The following is an 18,605-nucleotide window of genomic DNA, read 5'->3' on the forward strand; positions in this document are numbered from 1 at the left end:
ATAAAAAAAAATCGTGAAATCCTGGAGGGACTGGCTAATCAATTCAGAGTGACACATCCACAACACCCTGTGAGTAATTTAAATTGTGTACTGCAATTAGAATGATTAATGATTGATTATGGAGCCTCTGCAGAGTTTGTATGATAGTATATAGTAAGTGTTGCTGATCTGTTTCAGCTGCTAAACCCATTCCTGGAGGAAGTCTCGCGGGCATACATCACGTGTGCCAGATACTTGCAAAAAAAGCTGCCACTGCTTGCAAATTCTCCAGTACAATGTAAATCAGTCCCTGACCAGCTTCCAAGATGGAGATGATGTTGTGAGGTGGTGGGCCGGTGTACACGATACTGGAAAATATCCAGGCGTCATGCAGTAAAACCTGCAATGTCAATATTCCATGGCCCATTAGTTGAATCTTCTTTTAATATAATGGGCAACATCATTGACCAGAAAAGTATTAACATCACCACATTCAGAGCTATCCAGACTGTCAAATATACTCTAAAGAGCAGAAAGCTGAGTGCTGTGGACATGTTTAGATGAGGTGACTCAAGGTGATTCATTTGAGCCAGTAGATCAAAGACTGTGTGGGAACATTATTTCGGGTGGAACCAGGGACAAAGCCCAGCGACAGCAAAAGCATCTGAAAGTCAGCTAAAGAAGGGCAGAGTTCGGCTGCCAGCCATTCACTAGTGCTGCTGTAAATAGGGCAGAAGAGGTGGAGGAAGAAAGTGTGGCCCAAAAGAGGCACATGGCAAAACAGAGATAAAACTAGACCAGTTTTAAGGATGTTTTATGTTCAGTGGTTTTATATTCAGCCCTTCTGAGTTTGCAGGTATGCAGTATTTTACTGAAATTACAGCACAGCTGTAAAGTGGAAAATTTACGGGCACATTACTGTGTACAAATGATAAAATACAACCGTTAACCATTTTTAACAAAATATTTATCATTCATGATTTTTAATTTTTAACATTTAAAATACTCATTACACAGTAAATTAAACAATTTTAAACACAACAAATGATTTAGAGTCATTTTTTATTTTTATTAAATAAGCATGTCTCACCAATTGTCATAATTGATAAATATGCACAGGAATAATATCAGTCAAAGGAGCCTGATTTTCAGAAGCTTCGTAACATTATTTGATGATGCTTTTGAAGCTTATGAAAGTCGGGCTCCATTGACTGATATTGCATCACCTTGTGTTAATATTTAATGTAAACATTCATTTTGTTATTCTTCGTCTCAGACTAGGGGTGGCACGGTACATGAAAAAACACCCGAACCGTTCGGTTCGCTTGTCTCGGTTCGGAGCGTGTGTGCGTCTCACGGTTCGACGCATCCGCAATGTAACCTCGTGCCCGTATGTGACGTGTGTTTTCTTTTCGCGCGACATAAGCTTGTTCGACTTGGACCGGCGCTGTACAGAGCGACCGGTGAATAACATCACACTAGAGCGGGAACGACGGCTCCGTCACTCACTTTCGCGATATTTGATGTCATTACCGATCGCTCTGTGCAGCGCCGGTTCAAGTTAGTAAACAAGCCAGTAAAAGTGGAGTATGGAGCGCTGCAGGTCACGGCACGCGGAGAAATGGCAAGTGGGAGAGATGAGGGAGTTGGAGGATGCGCCAACGTCCTATAAGTCCGGTGTGTGGGGACATTTTTGATTTCATGTTATGGTATTTTAATATAACGTTACAGTGGCACTTTATGTTTAGATAAGAGCTTCAGTCAAATGTTTCCAAATCCTGCACTTTAATTTAAACTGAAAAAAAGGTACCCTCACTTTTTGGGAATAGAAGCATTGTTGATACTGTTTTTTGTGTTGAGGTTGAACTTTTCACTTTATGTTTATGGCCTTTGCTATTTCTATAGACTAATTATAGGCAATGAGGTTTCATGTATATTGACTTATTCATAAAAGACAGTGTAGTTCCTCTTTTTTTCTTTTAAAAGATAGAATTTTTGTAAGAGCTACAAAAGTTGTCAGTTCATAAATGCAAGTTAATTTCTTTGTGTAAATAAGATTTGTGTGATAAAAATGCACAAGTTCTTGTAGACATAGTGATACACATTCTCCTTTTTTTTTTTGCCAAATAAACGAAAAGCATGTCAATTTCTTCTCTCTTGCTGTGTCAAAATCTCACCTAGCTTTCCTCTGAGATAGTCCCAAAATGTGCTTAAAGTCAAAGAGTCAAATTCAGTTTGTGCATGATTGCATGAATATAATTTTTTTTTATACTGTATCCTAAAGTGTGGATAATTAAGCTATATATCACATGCTGAAGTACATTTCTGAAGTGTTAAAGATTAAAAGAAAAAAATAACAAGAACCGTACAGAACCGAAAACCGTGACACTAAAACCGTGATACAAACCGAACCGTCGGTTTCGTGAACCGTGCCACCCCTATCTCAGACAGACATCAATATATAAAATAATACATCGACAATTGACATGAAACTCCGGACACTGTAAACACAAATTCTGGAAAACACAACACTTCTGGCAAATAAATTCATGATAGAAAGAGAAATAAAATAAATGCATGATAGAAAGAGAAATAAAATAAGTTTGTTCATCACAATAAGGCAACATATTTGGATTAAAATCTTCCAATGATCATACTGAGTCAAGTCAAGGCTGTGAACGTCAGATATACCTGAAATATGTTTTAGTCAAGTAGTTTGGTAACACTTTATTTTACACTGTCCTTATCACATGTAGTCACTGTAGTAACGACTATTATAAATGATTAAACCCTAATCCTACCCTAACCCTATAGTAAGTACATGTTGTTAATTAAAATGACTCATTAATTAATAACTATAATTACACTGCAATAAAGACACTTTTAAATAAAGTGTAACAGCAGTGTGCTGATGTGTTTTGAAACAATCATCTCGTTCACAACTGACAGTTATAGCCATAAATAAGTGAAACTTTTGCTTGGTCTTGATATTAACAGAAAAAGCCTTCCAACAGAACTAGGCAAACAACACTTCAGTGCCTGTTAAATATGATAATTTCTGTAACTTCTGAGATTGGAATGAAGAATCGACTGATGTCATGAGGTCAACATATGAAGTCACATGTTGCTTTCTGCAAGAAACAGACTTTCACGTCTTTATTCCCCCCTCCGCCAAAGGGAAACTTCAGAAAATGGTCAGATTCGGGAAAAGGTTCGTTCCCTTCGAACGGTCACTTCATATTGTGTAGCTATACGCAGTGGGGGGAAACTCCTTTTCCTCGATTTACTGAAGCCTATATGTAAAATGCATCACCGCTTCTCAGTCTGTGGCCAGTGGTTCAGCAACCAGGGCGAACTCCGACGCTGAAATGCTTTGGATCCTGACAAAGAAGCTGCCGCGGACCTCGAGCGGGCTACACAAGAGGAACCGCCTCACAGTCGGCTGGATGGATGGTTCCTGTCGTCACTATCCAGCGCCATTTTTTCACGAGGAGCTCACCAAGGCCTGCCACACTCGGCACGTGTGGGATCTGCAGACGCTCTGCGGATGGCGCAGCGGAAAAGGGTTATGACTCTTTGCCGCCCCTTGAAGAGGCCGTAGCCGTTCATCTTTAACCGAGCACTGCAGCTAGCGGGCGAGCTAAAGCCACTCATCCCAACAAACCCTGCCGAAACACCTCAGCCCTCGCGCGTCGGCAGTGAGAAGCAGCGTGGGTCCCGCGCTTCGCACTGAAGTTCAGGATTTATTAGCAAAAGGAGTAATAGAATTAGTCCCTCCCACGGTACAGTAATCAGGGTTTTACAGCTGCTATTTTCTAATCGCAAAGAAAGACAACGGACTCAGACCCATACTAGATTTGAGACATTTGAACAAGGCTCTCATGAGACGGCCATTCAAAATGTTAACACTCAAACAAATTCTCGGGCAAAATCGCCAGGGCGATTGGTTTGTTACAATGGATCTGAAAGATGCATATTTTCATATTCAGATCGACCCTCGTCACAGGCCATTCTTGAGATTCGCCTTTGAGGGGAGGGCATATAAATACACCATTCTGCCGTTCGGTCTGTCCCTGGCACCCTACACATTCACGAAATGTATGGATGCAGCGCTCTCCCCACTGAAAAGTCAGTGCTGAATTATCTCGACGACTGGCTTGCGCTGGCACCGTCAGCGAGAGACGATCTGATAGTTCACAAGGATTTGATTCTCGGCCATCTAAAATACCTGGGCTCACAATCAATAGCCGCTTTCCGACCGGAGGGACTTTTGCAGTTCCTAGAACCTAACGTTCCTATAACCCTTTTTTTCTCATGCTCCGACCGGACTAAATTGGGGATTTTTTAATTCCTCAGACCGTAGTTCCTATAACTCTTTCAGTACCTAGTCTAGAGCGAGGACTTTTTTAGTTCCCTTTCCCTAGGTCTACGTTGATTGGTTCAACTTATAAGTCATGCCCACTGTCAACACGGACGGAACTTGTAGCGCGCTGTCTTCCATACGCTGTGTGTTTACAAAACATTACAACGAGGATTAAGACAAACATAACGCATTCAACCAACTAATTGCTAATGCTAGCTAAACTTACCCGTCATTTTGTTTGCCTCCTGCGCTCTGCTCTTTTATCTTCTTCCATCATATTACTTAATATCATATTACGCTGGAGCCTTCGTCTTCTGTGTTTCTCTGTACAGAACTCAAGCAGAATCTTTAAACGTCGCCGTTCATTCTCTGTTATTAAGGTCCCAGCAAGGCAGAACAGGAACATTGCAATAGCCTCCACCATGCTGGTTTGTTGTTGTTGTATGTATGTGGCCGCACTACAATGACGCTATAAAGAACGTCGCCGTGCTTGCTCCTATGGCCACTTGGCCAGTGCGAACGCAAGCAGCAAAACCGAGTTTGGGGGAGAGTAGTTCTTAGAACTGTTTAGAAGTGGACAGTTCCTATAACTAAGTTCCTGTAACTACTTGGTCGGAAAGCGGCTATTGTTACCAAGAGCGAACTGACCCCAAGCCAGACTGTAGTCTTTCTGGGCACGGTTTTAAACTCTGTGACAATGAAATCGCAGCTCACTCAAGCGCACGCGCTCTCTATATAGACACCGGCAGCCACGTTCAGGGAGCGCCTCTGAAGAAATTTCTGAAACTGTTTGGTCTAATGGCAGTTGCATTATCAGTTCTCCACTTGGGATTACTGCGCATGTGCCCGCTGCGGCACTGGCTGAAACGTTGTGTGCCAACCCATGCATGGCAGTCAAGCAGCCTGTGCATTATGGTGAATTATGGGGGTGGTGATATGGCAGTGAATAAGACACATGCCTTTAGTACCAATGTGTCCCTGAGCAAGACACTTAACCCCTAGTTGCTCCAGAGGCGTGCGACCTCTGACATATATAGCAATTGTAAGTCGCTTTGGATAAAAGCCTCAGCTAAATGAATACATGTAAATGTGAATCACGGGTGTTTAAGAACACTGATTCCCTGATGGTCTCAGGACTGGTACCACAATGGGGTGACCATGGGGGTAGATTCCAGAAGGAAGGTGGTTTTTACAGACATGTCCAATTTCGAGGCCTGCACGAGGGCAAGCCTCGTTACATATCAACTGTCTGGAAATGAAAGCAGCTGGTTTGGCCCTGAAAGCTTTTTGTATCAAACTTCAGGGGTCACCACGTCCTAGTCTGTACGGACAACATGTCAGTGGTGGCATAAATTTCCATGGTGGCATCAGGTCAGGTAACCTGCATGCTAGGTGAGGGACCTCCTGTGGGCACAGGCCAGTCTGAGCTCTCTGAGAGCAGCGCACATCCCGGGTGTCCAAAATCTGAGTGCGAATATGCTCTCACGGGGCAACACTCCCCTAAGCGAGTGGTCCCTGCAGTCTAATATGGGAGATGTTCGGCGAGGCCGAGTTCATCAGTGTGTGTTCAGTCTTGCACTTTATTCACAGAATAAAACATTTTGAAAGATAATTGCGACTTAATTTCTCAGGATTGCGTGTAATAGTCAGAATATGTTTTCTTTTTTTTCTGTGGAAACAGGCTTTCATAATATGGGGCAAAGGGTGCATTCTGCAGAAAAGTTACATTTGTAATAACCAGGGAAATTAAAACCATCATTACAGATTAAAAAAAAACTGATCAAAATGTGGGATAATGATGATATTTGACCAGATTTTTATGAAAGAAATTTTCTTCAAAAATTCAATTTTATGTTCCTCAGGGGAGCTATACTTGCAATGAAGAAGTGATTGCTTAAATCCGTACCATTCAATTTAAATAGAAAGTGTTGCTTCTCAAAAAATACAGCCTTTTAATATTTCTATCTAATGTTAAAGTTATGCATAATGATAACTGCTCATCCAGTCACTCATTCATTCAGATATTGGTGTGCATTCCATGATCACATGTGAGAGCAGATCCATCTTCACTAGCCAGCAGCTTTGGAGCCTCTCTTTCTGAACTTGACCACCATCACAGTGATGTTGTCCGGACAGCCGCGGTAGAAGGACTGCAGGACGATGCTCTTTGCACCGAAGTGTGGCTCATCTAATCGCTCTTTGATGAAGTGCACAGCTTCCTCGCTGCTGAAGGCATCCCAGAGTCCATCTGAAGCCAGAATCATGAACTGAGGCTGTAGTTTGTCCAGGTCAAAGTTCAGCACATCAGGGTCAGGGATCAGCACCTTCAGCTTCTTTAGAGGATAGTCGCCAAGTGAACGGGACATGGCAAGAACACCTTGCACACGCCAGGAGCCATTAAAACTGATGAAGCCACCTAAATCAGAGAAGCTGATTACTGCAGGATTAAACCAGGCCAGTCATTCAATAAAATAATTCAAGGTGTTTCAAAAAGTAAAATGTTGTTATGATCTGTGTTGTATTATGTTCATTTTATCACTGTGAAGCTGCTTTGATACAATCTGTATTGTAAAAAGCGCTATACAAATAAAGGTGACTTGACTTATGTTATGTTGGAAGTCATGAGCCATGTATTTCAGACACACACACACAATGACAGTTCTGCTAATAAATCTATAACATTTGCAGAACATATTTAATTCATTCCCTGCCATTGACGGAATTTTCCAGCTTTCAGTGTTTCCACTGTTATACTGTAGGTGGTGCTATTACACATCTTTTGAAAGAGTACAGCATCTCATGATCACAACACAGGTAAAGAAGAAGCAGAAACAAGCAATTTCATATGTAATCATATGCATATGTAAATTAACGCGATAATCAACAATAAACAACATATAAATCAAACTAATGTTACTGAAGCCCCTCAGTATCTGAGTGTAGGTCATTTAGAGCTAGAGCCCATCAGTTCATCTTCTGTAAGGTCTAGTTTCCCTGGTACTGGCTTCCTCTTATTACAAAAGGCGTCCAGCCTATGCCCGCCTTTGCACTATTTTGGTTTTCCTCTAGGCTCCTTGAATTAAAACTCAAGTCACAAGGTTGAATGTTGTTCCCTGAAAGTTGAGGCCTCCATTGCTCTCGGGCTTAGTAGAGAAACAAGTAAACTTGTCTTGTAATAAAGATAAATAGGCCTCGACCCCAAAAAACATTTTCTCAGGGTCATGCTGATAGTACTCCCATTGTTAGGGTGATTGTTAGAGTGCTTTACTACCCACAGCTCTAGTTTATTCACCCTTCACTACTGGTGCTCAGGTAAAGACACATCAAGTACTCCCTCCCATTTGGGTCGATTTTGAGTACACTTCATTAGAGCCTAAGCATCCATCCAGTGGATGACACTTTCTAAAAGGGAACCCTTTTGCTGTTCTGCCCTGCTGCAAACGAGATGGATAACCAGACAGCAGCATCTGGCAGCGTTTCTGAGGAATCTGAGCCCATTTCTCATGACCAATGGCCTCCAGTTCAGTAATATTCTTGGGTTTGTGTCCTGCAGCCACCTTCAAATCACACCAGAGATTTTCTGTGGGGTTCAAGTCAGGTGACTGTGATGCCACTGTAGACTCGTCCATGACTTCTTCTGCAACCAAGTCTTGGTGGAATTTGAGGTATGCTTGGGATCACTGTCCTGTTGAAAGGTCCAAGCTTCAGCTTCCTCATTGACGGCATGACGTTTTCTCCTAGGACTTCCTGATACTTCAATGAATCCATCTTGCCTTCCACTTGCAGTAGGTTTCCAATGCCATAGGATGCAAACGTGACACTTAACAAACCTCTCTGTGAAGCTGCTTTGATACAATCTGTATTGTAAAAAGCACTATATAAATAAATGTGACTTGACTTGAACTAGCCAGTTCAGATATTTCATGTGTTCTAGCCTAAGCACACCTGGTGCACCTAATGTATCCCTTGATTAGTGAGACAACACCTGTTTTGCGGGATTATATTGAAGGGGTTGAATAATTTTGAGACTGCAGAAGTCGTTAAAAGTTGTATTTTCAGTTGAATTTGGGGAAACACTATAAAAGTGAATTTTACATTATAGAGCCTCTTTAAATCAGTGTAAAGTAAGTATAACTACTACCCTAATGTATAAATACTTTACAATTAACACATTACAATAATACGATTTTTAGGGTAAAATGTTTTTAATTGATAGGACATCAATGTGACGATGCAAAAAACAATCCTAAACAATATTTAATATATATACACGCATGACTGCAGTGGGCTTCTACTCACCTGCTTTCTTGATTCTCTTTCGCTCTTTGACCTGGTAGGGTTTGTGGTCATGTGACAATGGGACGGCATTACCGTCTTTATCGCACAGCACTGCCCTGGAATCGCCAACATTAGCTACAGTCAAGTCCTTTTCAGACAGCACAGCCACCAGACACGTGGTACCTGACCGAGGCACAAACTGGACGTGAGGCTCTAGGCTCAAATTACCTGTTTATAAGACTGAAAAACCTCACGAAAGGGAACTCTTAGCCAGTTATCAATGGAAGCCCAGGCTGGTTTCATGCATGTCTGGTATTATTCTCAGTGCCGGTCAGCATGTATTTCAGCGTGTAGGTGGTGTTGCCAGAATTGGTTTCCCCGATCCTCTAAAGTGGAATAACATCATCTGGGATTTTCGCTAGCCTTCTACCTCTATTGTAATTATAATAATCAGGTTTTCAGAGTTTTAAAGACAGTAGTACATTAAACTACTATATGGGGTGGTTTCCCAGACCAAGATTAAGCCTAGTCCTAGACTAAAATGGCCATTTAAATCAGATTAACAGAAATGTGCTTTCTCTGTCATGGTTTTAAAAAGTCTAAGACTTAGTCTAGTCCAGAATTTAAAAGGCTAATTTCCTGGAGGAAGACTAGTGCAACTTCAGGACTAAATTGAGGCTTAAATTGAGGCAAGTTTAACTTCAGATTAATTTCATTTGGAGGACACATGGAATGTGTGTTTGATTAGGGAGAAAAAGAAATCGTGGAGTGTTGGTGGTCCTTCAGGACAGGTTTGAGAACCACTGGACTATGTCAGTTACCCCTTTTCCACCAAAAAAGAACTGGTTCGGAACTGGTGCTGGTTCAAAGTTGGTTCGGAGTTGGTTCAACTTACGAACCGCTTCAGAACCTATTTGTTTTTCCACTGACTAGAGCGCCCAGGGAACGCATCATTACGTCACTGTGTACGTTGCCATACGCCTTAGCTAGAAACGCTTGCAAGTACAACATTACTTTGGGATTATCGCTAACTCGTGTACCAAGAAAGCTTTAAAAACAATTGAAATATTTAAGTATTTTAATCTTTTCCTTTGATATGTAATCTTTTCTGATTAGTTATGTGCCCCTTTCTTGTGTCTTTTTTCTTTCCATTAATTTGTTCTATATCGTGACTGTTTTCTTCTTTGCTTATAATGTTTTCAATAAAAGATAAAAATAAAAATAGAAACGCTTGCGCCAACTTCAAGCATAACAATTGCAAAGGCGGACTCCATTGTGTTTCTGGAAATGTTTCTCCTGGCTTTGTGATGGTCAGAAAAGAACACATCTAAACACGCCCCAGCTCCCGACGTAAGTATGACGTGATAAAAGAACGGTTCTAGTCCAGCAAAGAGTTGGTGCCACTTTGGAACCAGTTTTCCTGGCCGAGAACCGGTTCTTTGGCTGTCGAAACGCAAAGAACTGGTTCGCGCGCAGGCCCCGGCTCCGAACCGGCTCTCAAAATGCTTTGGTGGAAAAGGGGCTAGTGATGATCAGCACTTTCCACCAGCCAGGCAAGTTCTTGCAGACAGAAGTGACCCATTGCAACGTTTTGATGAAATAAGTTTTTTGAGATTGTTTCCACATGCATAAAGTAAATGCAGTGAAGATAATTTCACTCTTAGAACCCAGGCTTTCAACTGTGACCCAAAGAGGACAGCCTATTCCAGTTTGTCTCCAGGTGCTCATAACTTTAAGGTTCTTGGCATGTAGCACCTTTCATCGAGAAACTGGGGATTTATGTGGTGTCAGTGAACCAACAGTGTGTAAAGTCATTCACAGAGTGTGCAGGGCCATATGTGAATTAAAAGCACATTACATAAACTTCACTAATGCTAGAATCCAGGCTAACTACAAGGTACTATTCTATGAATATGGATAGTTCCCAGGAGTCTTAAGTTGCATAGATCGAACCCATATTCCCATTAAAGCAACACCAAGTAAGTTTCCTTCTGCGGTCGCCCTACAGGTTGGAAGTGGAATTGTCCATTACCACTGTGGTAAATAATTTATCCTACCGAAGACTACTGTCGCACTCACGCTCGCTGTTTAACGATGTCCACAGAGAAGGTAGAGTATGTTGCATGATTTCATGAAAGTATGATGTATTGCGACATTAGAAATGAAGAAAAAGAAAATAATGACTATTTATAACACTTTACGTAAAGCAAGTCAAATTTGTAGTTTTTCATGTCTCATCAGAACTACGACCCGATCTGGATCTTACATAGCGTGGTTATAGCAGATATAGGACCGCAAAGTGCCTTTCACCCTGTTAGGATTTGATAAAAGACAGAAACTATTTTGGAAACATTATTTTAAGGTAAAAAACGTACTTAGCGTTGCTTTAAGCGTCCCTCTACTCCAGATGCGGAGGACTACAGGAACCGAAAGAACTGGTTTTCCATAAATGTCCAAGGTGTATGCACTCCCCTGTTAGTTTTCAAACATTGTTGGAAAGATGCAACTCATGATTCATGAATTTTCCTCAACTCATCTCCGTATACTCAATTTGAAAGAAGAGATCATAATGGAATTTTGCTTGGTGATAGTGGGTGTGCTCAGAAGGATTTCTTGTTTACGCCATACTTGCACCCAACGACAGCTGAACAACTGCGCTACAACCAGGCTCATATACAGGCTCATGGAAGAGTCGTTTTCAGTGCCTTAAGAAAAACACTCGGATTCAAACCAAGTAGATGCTGCACTGTCATCATTGCAACAGCTGTTCTTCACAACTACCTAAAAAAGCAGGGATGCCCAGATCCCCCAATAATCCAGATGTGCCACCATTTACAACAAACCACAGAGAAGGACTTGCAGACAGGGATGCTTTCGCATTGTGCCACTTTAAATATATATTTGATTTAACTTTCAACCCTCTGTTCAGATATGATACATGTAATAATAAAACCAAATATTTGTTAAAATTGTAAAACTCTTTGGTCTGGTATGTTTCTGAAACCACCACATCCATCCATCTTTTCTTATTAAAACAATATTTATTTCACAGATTATTACATTTGAGCCTGTTGCATCTCTCTCTCTCTCTGTGTGTCTCTCTCTCCCCTTCATCTTTATCTCCAGTTCTACTTGTAGTATCTTCATCTTCATTTCATGCTCCTCCTTAAGATACTTAAATGATACTTAAGACAATTAAATTGAAAATCATTAGCCAACTTTTAATGAACAGAGTCTTTTCTTCTGGTTACCAGTATTGACAGACATTGCCACCCTCACTTCTGTGGATGTGGAGGGTAAGCTGCTTTCCAATTCCTCAGTTCTGTTTTGACCTCCTTGAAACATGAACGGCTCATATATGGTCAAATATAAAAAGATTAAATGGAAAAATGTTTAACATCATATGACAGAAGCAAATATAAGTTTGAGAGGAGAGAAACAAAAGCCAAAATCAAATTCAAATACTTAATATAGGTGCATGTGATCCATCATCTGAACTGTCCAGATGGTCATCATCTGGTATGTTCTCCAAAGGTTGCTGATTCTCCAGTATTCCTGTCAGTAACTCATCCAACACATCAGTCTTTATTTGCAAGTCCTCCGCCAGTCTTAAACCTCTCTTCGAACTTCAGCAATAGTATTTTTTTGTTTGTTTTTTAAATATTTTTCTATAACACTTGTATTAAATAACTATTATAAATACAACAGTGATTTTAAAAAGCCATAAAACTAATGATTCTTACCTGAAGTTGCTGTATTGTTCTTGTAGATGCATGTTAATTTGCATCAAATTCATTATAAATAGATGTCCAGGCATTCCTTTTCTTTGATTCAACAGCTGATGTTTGCCGTTTATCCTCGATATCAGGATGTCTCGATCCTATTTTCTTTAAAAGACTTTTCTCATGTTCAGAAAAGTTCTTTGATCGCTCTCTCTTTTCAATTTCCATTGCCATTTGCTTCTCAGTTGCATACAATTTTAACCTTTTCTTTGTTCATTCCATGTTTTATAGCAGGCAACCTCAATCCAGCTAATCCTGGTTTGCACAGGTGGTGTTAAATTATTCGAGTATATTTTAGTTGAGGACTCCATAGTCCAGTTTGTAGTTAATCTGTGTTCACAGAAAGCCATTTTTAAAGACATGATTAACTATTCTAGATTCTTTGATCTTGGTCGGGGAAACCACCCCATAATGTCTTAATCTCAAATTAGAAATACCAACTAATTCGTCCAGTAATGAAACAAGTGAAATATTTATGAGAGAGTCATTGAATCATTCATTTAACCAATGTAAAAAAAAAATATGTGGGTGCATATATATTTAACTGAATTTTAATCTCAATTTATCCAGAATCATGCGATACTGAATACTGTCAGGTACCTTTTTCAAAGCAGCACAGAGTATGACATGACCTCATCAGGTCATGTTTGATTCTCAGGTCGAAGGTCAAATTGTCATAGACTTGCTCTTAGTATATCGTGATTCTGAGCCATCCATCTCTCACCTGCTTCATCATAAGAGGCCGACAGTTTCTCCAGCATCTCTTTGTCCATGTTGAGTATCTGCTGCCTGAGGATGGACTGAGGAGTACGAGCACTGTTTTCTTTCTGAAGCTGCTGGCGCAACATGACGGGAAGATGAGACTTGGCGTACTCTGCAGCTGCCTGAGAGACAAACACAGATAACATTTCTCATTCTTGAGCAATACTTCAGGGGATTCACATCAATTTATGAACACACTCTCCTGCGCATGACTGTGGTCATTTTGGTGTTCATCATAAAGTGCATCTGGGAAGTATTCACAGCTATTCACTTCTTCTTCCCCATTTTGTTATGTTACAGCCTTATTCCAAAATGGATTCAATTATTTTCCTCAAAATTCTACAAACAATACCAAAAAAACAAACGATCTGACGGGTTTTAGAAGATTAAATACAACCCGAAACTAAAAAAAACAGACCCGGCCTCTATTTGAGACCTGCTTTTATTTACCCAAACTTGCAGCCACACCAGGCGTGTAAATATAGACAGGCGTCTGTTTGGGACTCGGATATTATTTGAAGTTTTATGGTATATATGGAGTGAACTAAACAATATGAGATACAGCTGAATGTGATAATGAAGGTTGATGAGTCCGGGCACGGAGTTATGGGAAATGTAGTTGTGAGTGAATAATAATAGTCATGATGTGGAGTGCCCTCAGGTGGCTCTCAAGGGCACTTCAGCTGATGACCGTTACAACCATAGATATCTATATAAAGGCTAGATATGTCGTCCGCGCTGCTGGCCAATGGAGGTCGACATCTGCACCTGGCGGCCATCTTGTCACAGGCAGCTCGCTCACTCGTAACATTGTGTTAATGGTACATGTACTATTTAAATGACCATAGCTTGCTCAATTTTCTACCGATTTTCAAACGGTTAGTTTTGTTATAAACGTCAGAGATGTAATTATGACACTGCATACTTATGAATAAAAAGTGTATAAATAAATAATCATCCAGATAATTATAGCCACGTTAATAACGTTTGTAAGAAACCAAACCGTTTGTAAATCCGTCAAGATTTTAACGAGATAAGAGTATTTGTGTTCGTGCTGACCACTCATCTTACATCAGCTTGTCTGTGACAAGATGGCCGCCGGTGATGACAATGCTCCGCCATAACACATCTAGCCTTTATATGCATATCTATGGTTACAACTAACTTGTTTACTAATAGATTCTAGAGCAATTGAGTTTAATGAAAGCATAAATATGAGGGGTATGAAACATGAAATTGTTGAATTGAGTGCAACTGGTCAATATAACTGATATACCTTCATCAACATCATAAACAGAGATTCTGTGAACATTGTAATCTTTTTTAATCTAACGCATACATTAGTGAAGGATTTGATGATGACTGAAGTCTGAACTATTCCCTTTCCCAACCCATCTGAAGAATTTCACAGCACTTCAACTTCACATGTTATTGATCTTCATCAAAGGTTGTCCATCCTCTCTGAACTGAAAATATTCGGCCCATATGATTGTAGTTATCAGCACATGAGATCCATCTACGACGCGCTGGAGTAATTCCTGCTCCCCCTTTCCTTTCACTGGCAACATTTACACGCACAACTTATGTTTCAATCTGACTGAATTCATTCTGATTGATGAATATGAATGTAGTGTTTACATGAACGCTGAACATGTGATTGATGTGCGGGTTTATATGTCACAGGCTTCAAATCTGAAAATATTGTTTAACATGCGCACACTGCACAAATATACAGTTTCCTGCTGTTTGCACATAAAAAACTATTCTCCTACATTGGTTCTTTATAAACAGCAGACATATTTGTCTCTGGTCATAATTTGGAGACGATGAGCATGTGAACTGTTGTGCCGCTGCTTATATTTATCACGCAGTAAACATGCCCGACACCAGTCTTCTGTAGATGAGAGTCTGAAACAAGCACTGGTGGGACGTCGTCCAGCTCCACTTCATAGACACTGAAGAGTGAAAGGGGAATTTATTGATATTACGCTTTATTCAACAGGAAGAACGGCTTGTCCCGCGTGTCAAACATCTTTGCACTATTTCTACACCATTGCACATGTGCAGTCCTTTCAGTTTCGGTTTTCAATTTGATCAAGTGTTTACATGTTCTCTCAATCGGATTAGAAAAGAAATAAACCACCACTTTCAATTGGAGTTAAATTTCATTGGAATCGAGCTCAGTTCGATCGATTAAGTTGTTCACATTAGGTTGTGCTGTCAATCTGATTTCTAACGGACAGTGTTGTAGTACTCGAGACTCGGACTCGTCTCGGTCTCGAGACCATATTTTAATGGTCTTGGTCTTGTCATGGACTCGTGTGCATTTGGACTCGGAATTGACTCGTACTCGAACATTTTTTTTTTAGGACTCAGACTTATTCCCGAGTCCACTCGAGTTCAATTCAAAATATTTTTCATGATTATTAATGTATGTTAATAAAATATTTCTTTAAATTGATTGACACGCCCAGTGATTGGTGATTTTCTAGTGCGCAACTGCGCATGACAAATTGTAATAAAATTACTTTTAACACCACCTACTATGTGGCCTTTTTACCCTAAACTGATCATATTTTTTAAACTCTAAGTAAATTCAGTAAAAAAAAAGGATTTCTCTAAGTAAATAAAAGTAAATTAGGTAATCAACCCTCACTGGTCTCGGTCTCGACTCGGACTCGACCGTCTCTGGTCTCGGACTCGACTCGGACTCGACCGTCTCTGGTCTCGGTCTCGACTCGGACTCGACTCTCTATGGTCTCGGACTCGACTCGGACTCGACCGTCTCTGGTCTCGGTCTCGACTCGGACTCGACTCTCTATGGTCTCGGACTCGACTCTCTATGGACTCGGTCTCGACTCGGACTCGACTCTCTATGGACTCGGTCTTGACTCGGACTCGACTCTCTCTGGTCTCGGACTCGACTCTCTATGGACTCGGTCTTGACTCGGACTCGACTCTCTCTGGTCTCGGTCTCGACTCTCTATGGACTCGGTCTTGACTCGGACTCGACTGTCTCTGGTCTCGGACTCGACTCTCTATGGACTCGGTCTTGACTCGGACTCGACTCTCTCTGGTCTCGGACTCGACTCTCTATGGACTCGGTCTTGACTCGGACTCGACTCTCTCTGGTCTCGGACTCGACTCTCTATGGACTCGGTCTTGACTCGGACTCGACTCTCTCTGGTCTCTGTCTCGACTCGGATTCGAGTGAGGTGGTCTCGACTACAACACTGCTAACGGATTTTTTGGTTGCATGTAAACGTGGCCACTGCCTGACAGTCCGACTGAAAACTTTACAAAATATACAAATTTTTTTTGTAAATCTCAACTGTAATCAGAAGCACACACACCCACACGATCTTCCTGTACTGGAAAATGATTAATAATCTCCTCTGATCTGAGTTATCACCAGTTAGCACAATGCTTAGCTTGCACACACACGTTTAATTTAAATTAGCTTTAAAGTGAATTATTTTTTTATTTTAAGTTTAATTTACAGTCTGTTGGGGAAAAAAAGTTTCCATAGATGGATGAAATCCAGCTGTGCATCACCTTTCCATCATATGGCAGCGTCCAAACATGTGTTCAGCAGAAACAGACCTTCATCTTCAGGGAAACACAGATGTGTGGAGGGAAAATAAGACAGAACAACAGTTCAGTGCTTAGTTTGAGAGTCAACGAGTGCCTCAGTGTTGTGCACTACACATACTCATGAAGTCTTCACTGGTCCCGCACGAAAAAAGCTCCCCATAAGAAACTCCGGCCAGAATTAAAAGCTCTGCCGCAAAGGTTCCGCCTCCATAAATGTCTCCTGTGACTCGGATTTCATTAAAAAAAATCTTAATTTGTGTTCTGAATTTAAAACGAATGTCTTATGGGTTCAGATCGACATGAGGGTGAGTAATTAATGACTGAATTTTTATTTTAGGGTGAACAGACCCTTTAATTAAATTTGCCAATAAACAGAATATTCAGCAACAAACCTCTCGTTGAATCCATTAAAATCAAATTTGACGAAAGTGATGGTACGAAATTAGAATATCATAAGATGCTACTGAATGAGACATTAGCATGTAACAAGCTGCTTCGAAGTCGATGATATTTTCTTGAACATCCATGTCCAAAGAAAACATAATGTGCAAGTTTGTAGTTGTGGTGGTGGTTACCACTTACAAAAAAACAAAATGCCACTAGAAAGAAAGAGAAATACACATGCATGCGCAGACAGACAGGCACACAAACACACACACACAGAGAGAGAGAGAGGGGGGCATGCACAGACAAACAGGCAGACAGATGCATGCACATGCACACACACACAAATATTTTCATGTTATCACTGTGAAGCTGCTTTGATACAATCTGTAATGTAAAAAGCGCTATATAAATAAATGTGACTTGACCTGACAAATAGGTGCACACACACACACACACAGAGAGATGTTTACCTTTCCCCCATGCCCGTCGAAAATGCCAAAGATGTCCGGATGGCTATAGTTGAGTGTGTCCGTGAAGATGAGGAACCGGTCCTCCATGTGATCTCTCCTGCCCTGGATCGAGTACGCCGCAACAGAGCTGCTCCTGAACTCCCATGTCCTGGAGACGGAGATCTGCTCCTCCAGCATCATCTCCCTCACCCTGCCCTTCATCATGTGCACCGCGTCACGGCTGGACCGCACGATGGTCTTCACCTCCTCCGTGTGGAAGAAGAAGAAGCTCCAGAGAGCCAGAGACACAGACAGCAGGAGCAGGAGGAGGAGAGTCTCGGGCCGCAGCAGCAGAGAGCGCATGATCCGGGCCAGCAGAGACAGCACACTCATGCTCTCACACACACTCACACTCAACTAATGCACATCAGAGGCTCATGCTCTCCTCCTCCGGCGAGCACACGCACACACACACTCAACTAATGCACATCAGACACTCATGCTCTCCTCCGGCACACACTCTGCGCTAATGACAGCAGAATGACTGCACACATCAAACATCTGTAAATCCTAAGACTTTTCCTTTGAAAAAATAAGCAGATACAATGCTCTTTCCTTTAAAAATGGTAAATAAATGCTGTGTTTGTTTAGTCCTCCAGCTCTATGCAGGTGTTCTGCGTACTGTGTGCTTGCAGCTCGGTGCGCGTGTATGTTTGACAACCAGACAGACAGGCCTATTTCATCAGTACTACTGCTGGTTGATGTCTGTGAGACAGACACACGACGATGATCAGTTGCTCCAATGTTGCTACAGCACCCGAAAAAAAAAAAAAAAACACTAAACCAAAACAAACTGCCTGTCAAAATAAAAGTCCAAACTTTGTGCTAGAATAGTTGGCAAAATTTACCTGGAGGTAAAATTGCCATGTGATAAAAAATGGATTGTACGTACATTACTTTATCTCCATTATTATTCACATACCTACCAAATAAATAGGCTAAATGAACAAA

At 41.1% G+C, this 18,605-nt stretch overlaps 1 protein-coding gene across 2 annotated transcripts; it reads right to left on the minus strand.

Annotated features, from left to right (window-relative positions):
- Nucleotides 1-990: 990 nt before the first annotated feature.
- ppm1lb (protein phosphatase, Mg2+/Mn2+ dependent, 1Lb) lies at nt 991-18,400 on the minus strand. 2 transcript variants are annotated; one of them, XM_039654033.2, is made up of 4 exons: nt 17,616-18,400; nt 13,127-13,286; nt 8,642-8,803; nt 991-6,758 (listed from the first exon to the last, which is right to left on the minus strand). In XM_039654033.2, the coding sequence occupies exons 1-4, from the start codon at nt 17,985-17,987 to the stop codon at nt 6,412-6,414; spliced, it is 1,041 nt and encodes a 346-aa protein (XP_039509967.2). In that variant the 5' UTR covers nt 17,988-18,400; the 3' UTR covers nt 991-6,411. The 2 variants fall into 2 exon arrangements, with proteins under 2 accessions (XP_039509967.2, XP_088976986.1); XM_089120860.1 differs by lacking the exon at nt 8,642-8,803.
- Nucleotides 18,401-18,605: the final 205 nt, after the last annotated feature.

Source organism: Pimephales promelas, chromosome 16 (assembly GCF_988280905.1).
Source record: "Pimephales promelas chromosome 16, fPimPro1.hap1.1, whole genome shotgun sequence".
NCBI classification, from domain to species: Eukaryota; Metazoa; Chordata; class Actinopteri; order Cypriniformes; family Leuciscidae; genus Pimephales; species Pimephales promelas.

Excerpts from the sequence above, each read along its gene's own strand:
- ppm1lb (XM_039654033.2), bottom strand. The coding sequence starts at position 17,987 with ATGAGTGTGCTGTCTCTGCTGGCCCGGATCATGCGCTCTCTGCTGCTG. Across the intron at positions 13,287-17,615 it reads TCGACGGGCATGGGGGAAAG|GCAGCTGCAGAGTACGCCAA; the intron begins GTAAACATCTCT and ends TTTGTCTCTCAG. Across the intron at positions 6,759-8,641 it reads AAAGAGAATCAAGAAAGCAG|GTGGCTTCATCAGTTTTAAT; the intron begins GTGAGTAGAAGC and ends TCTCTGATTTAG.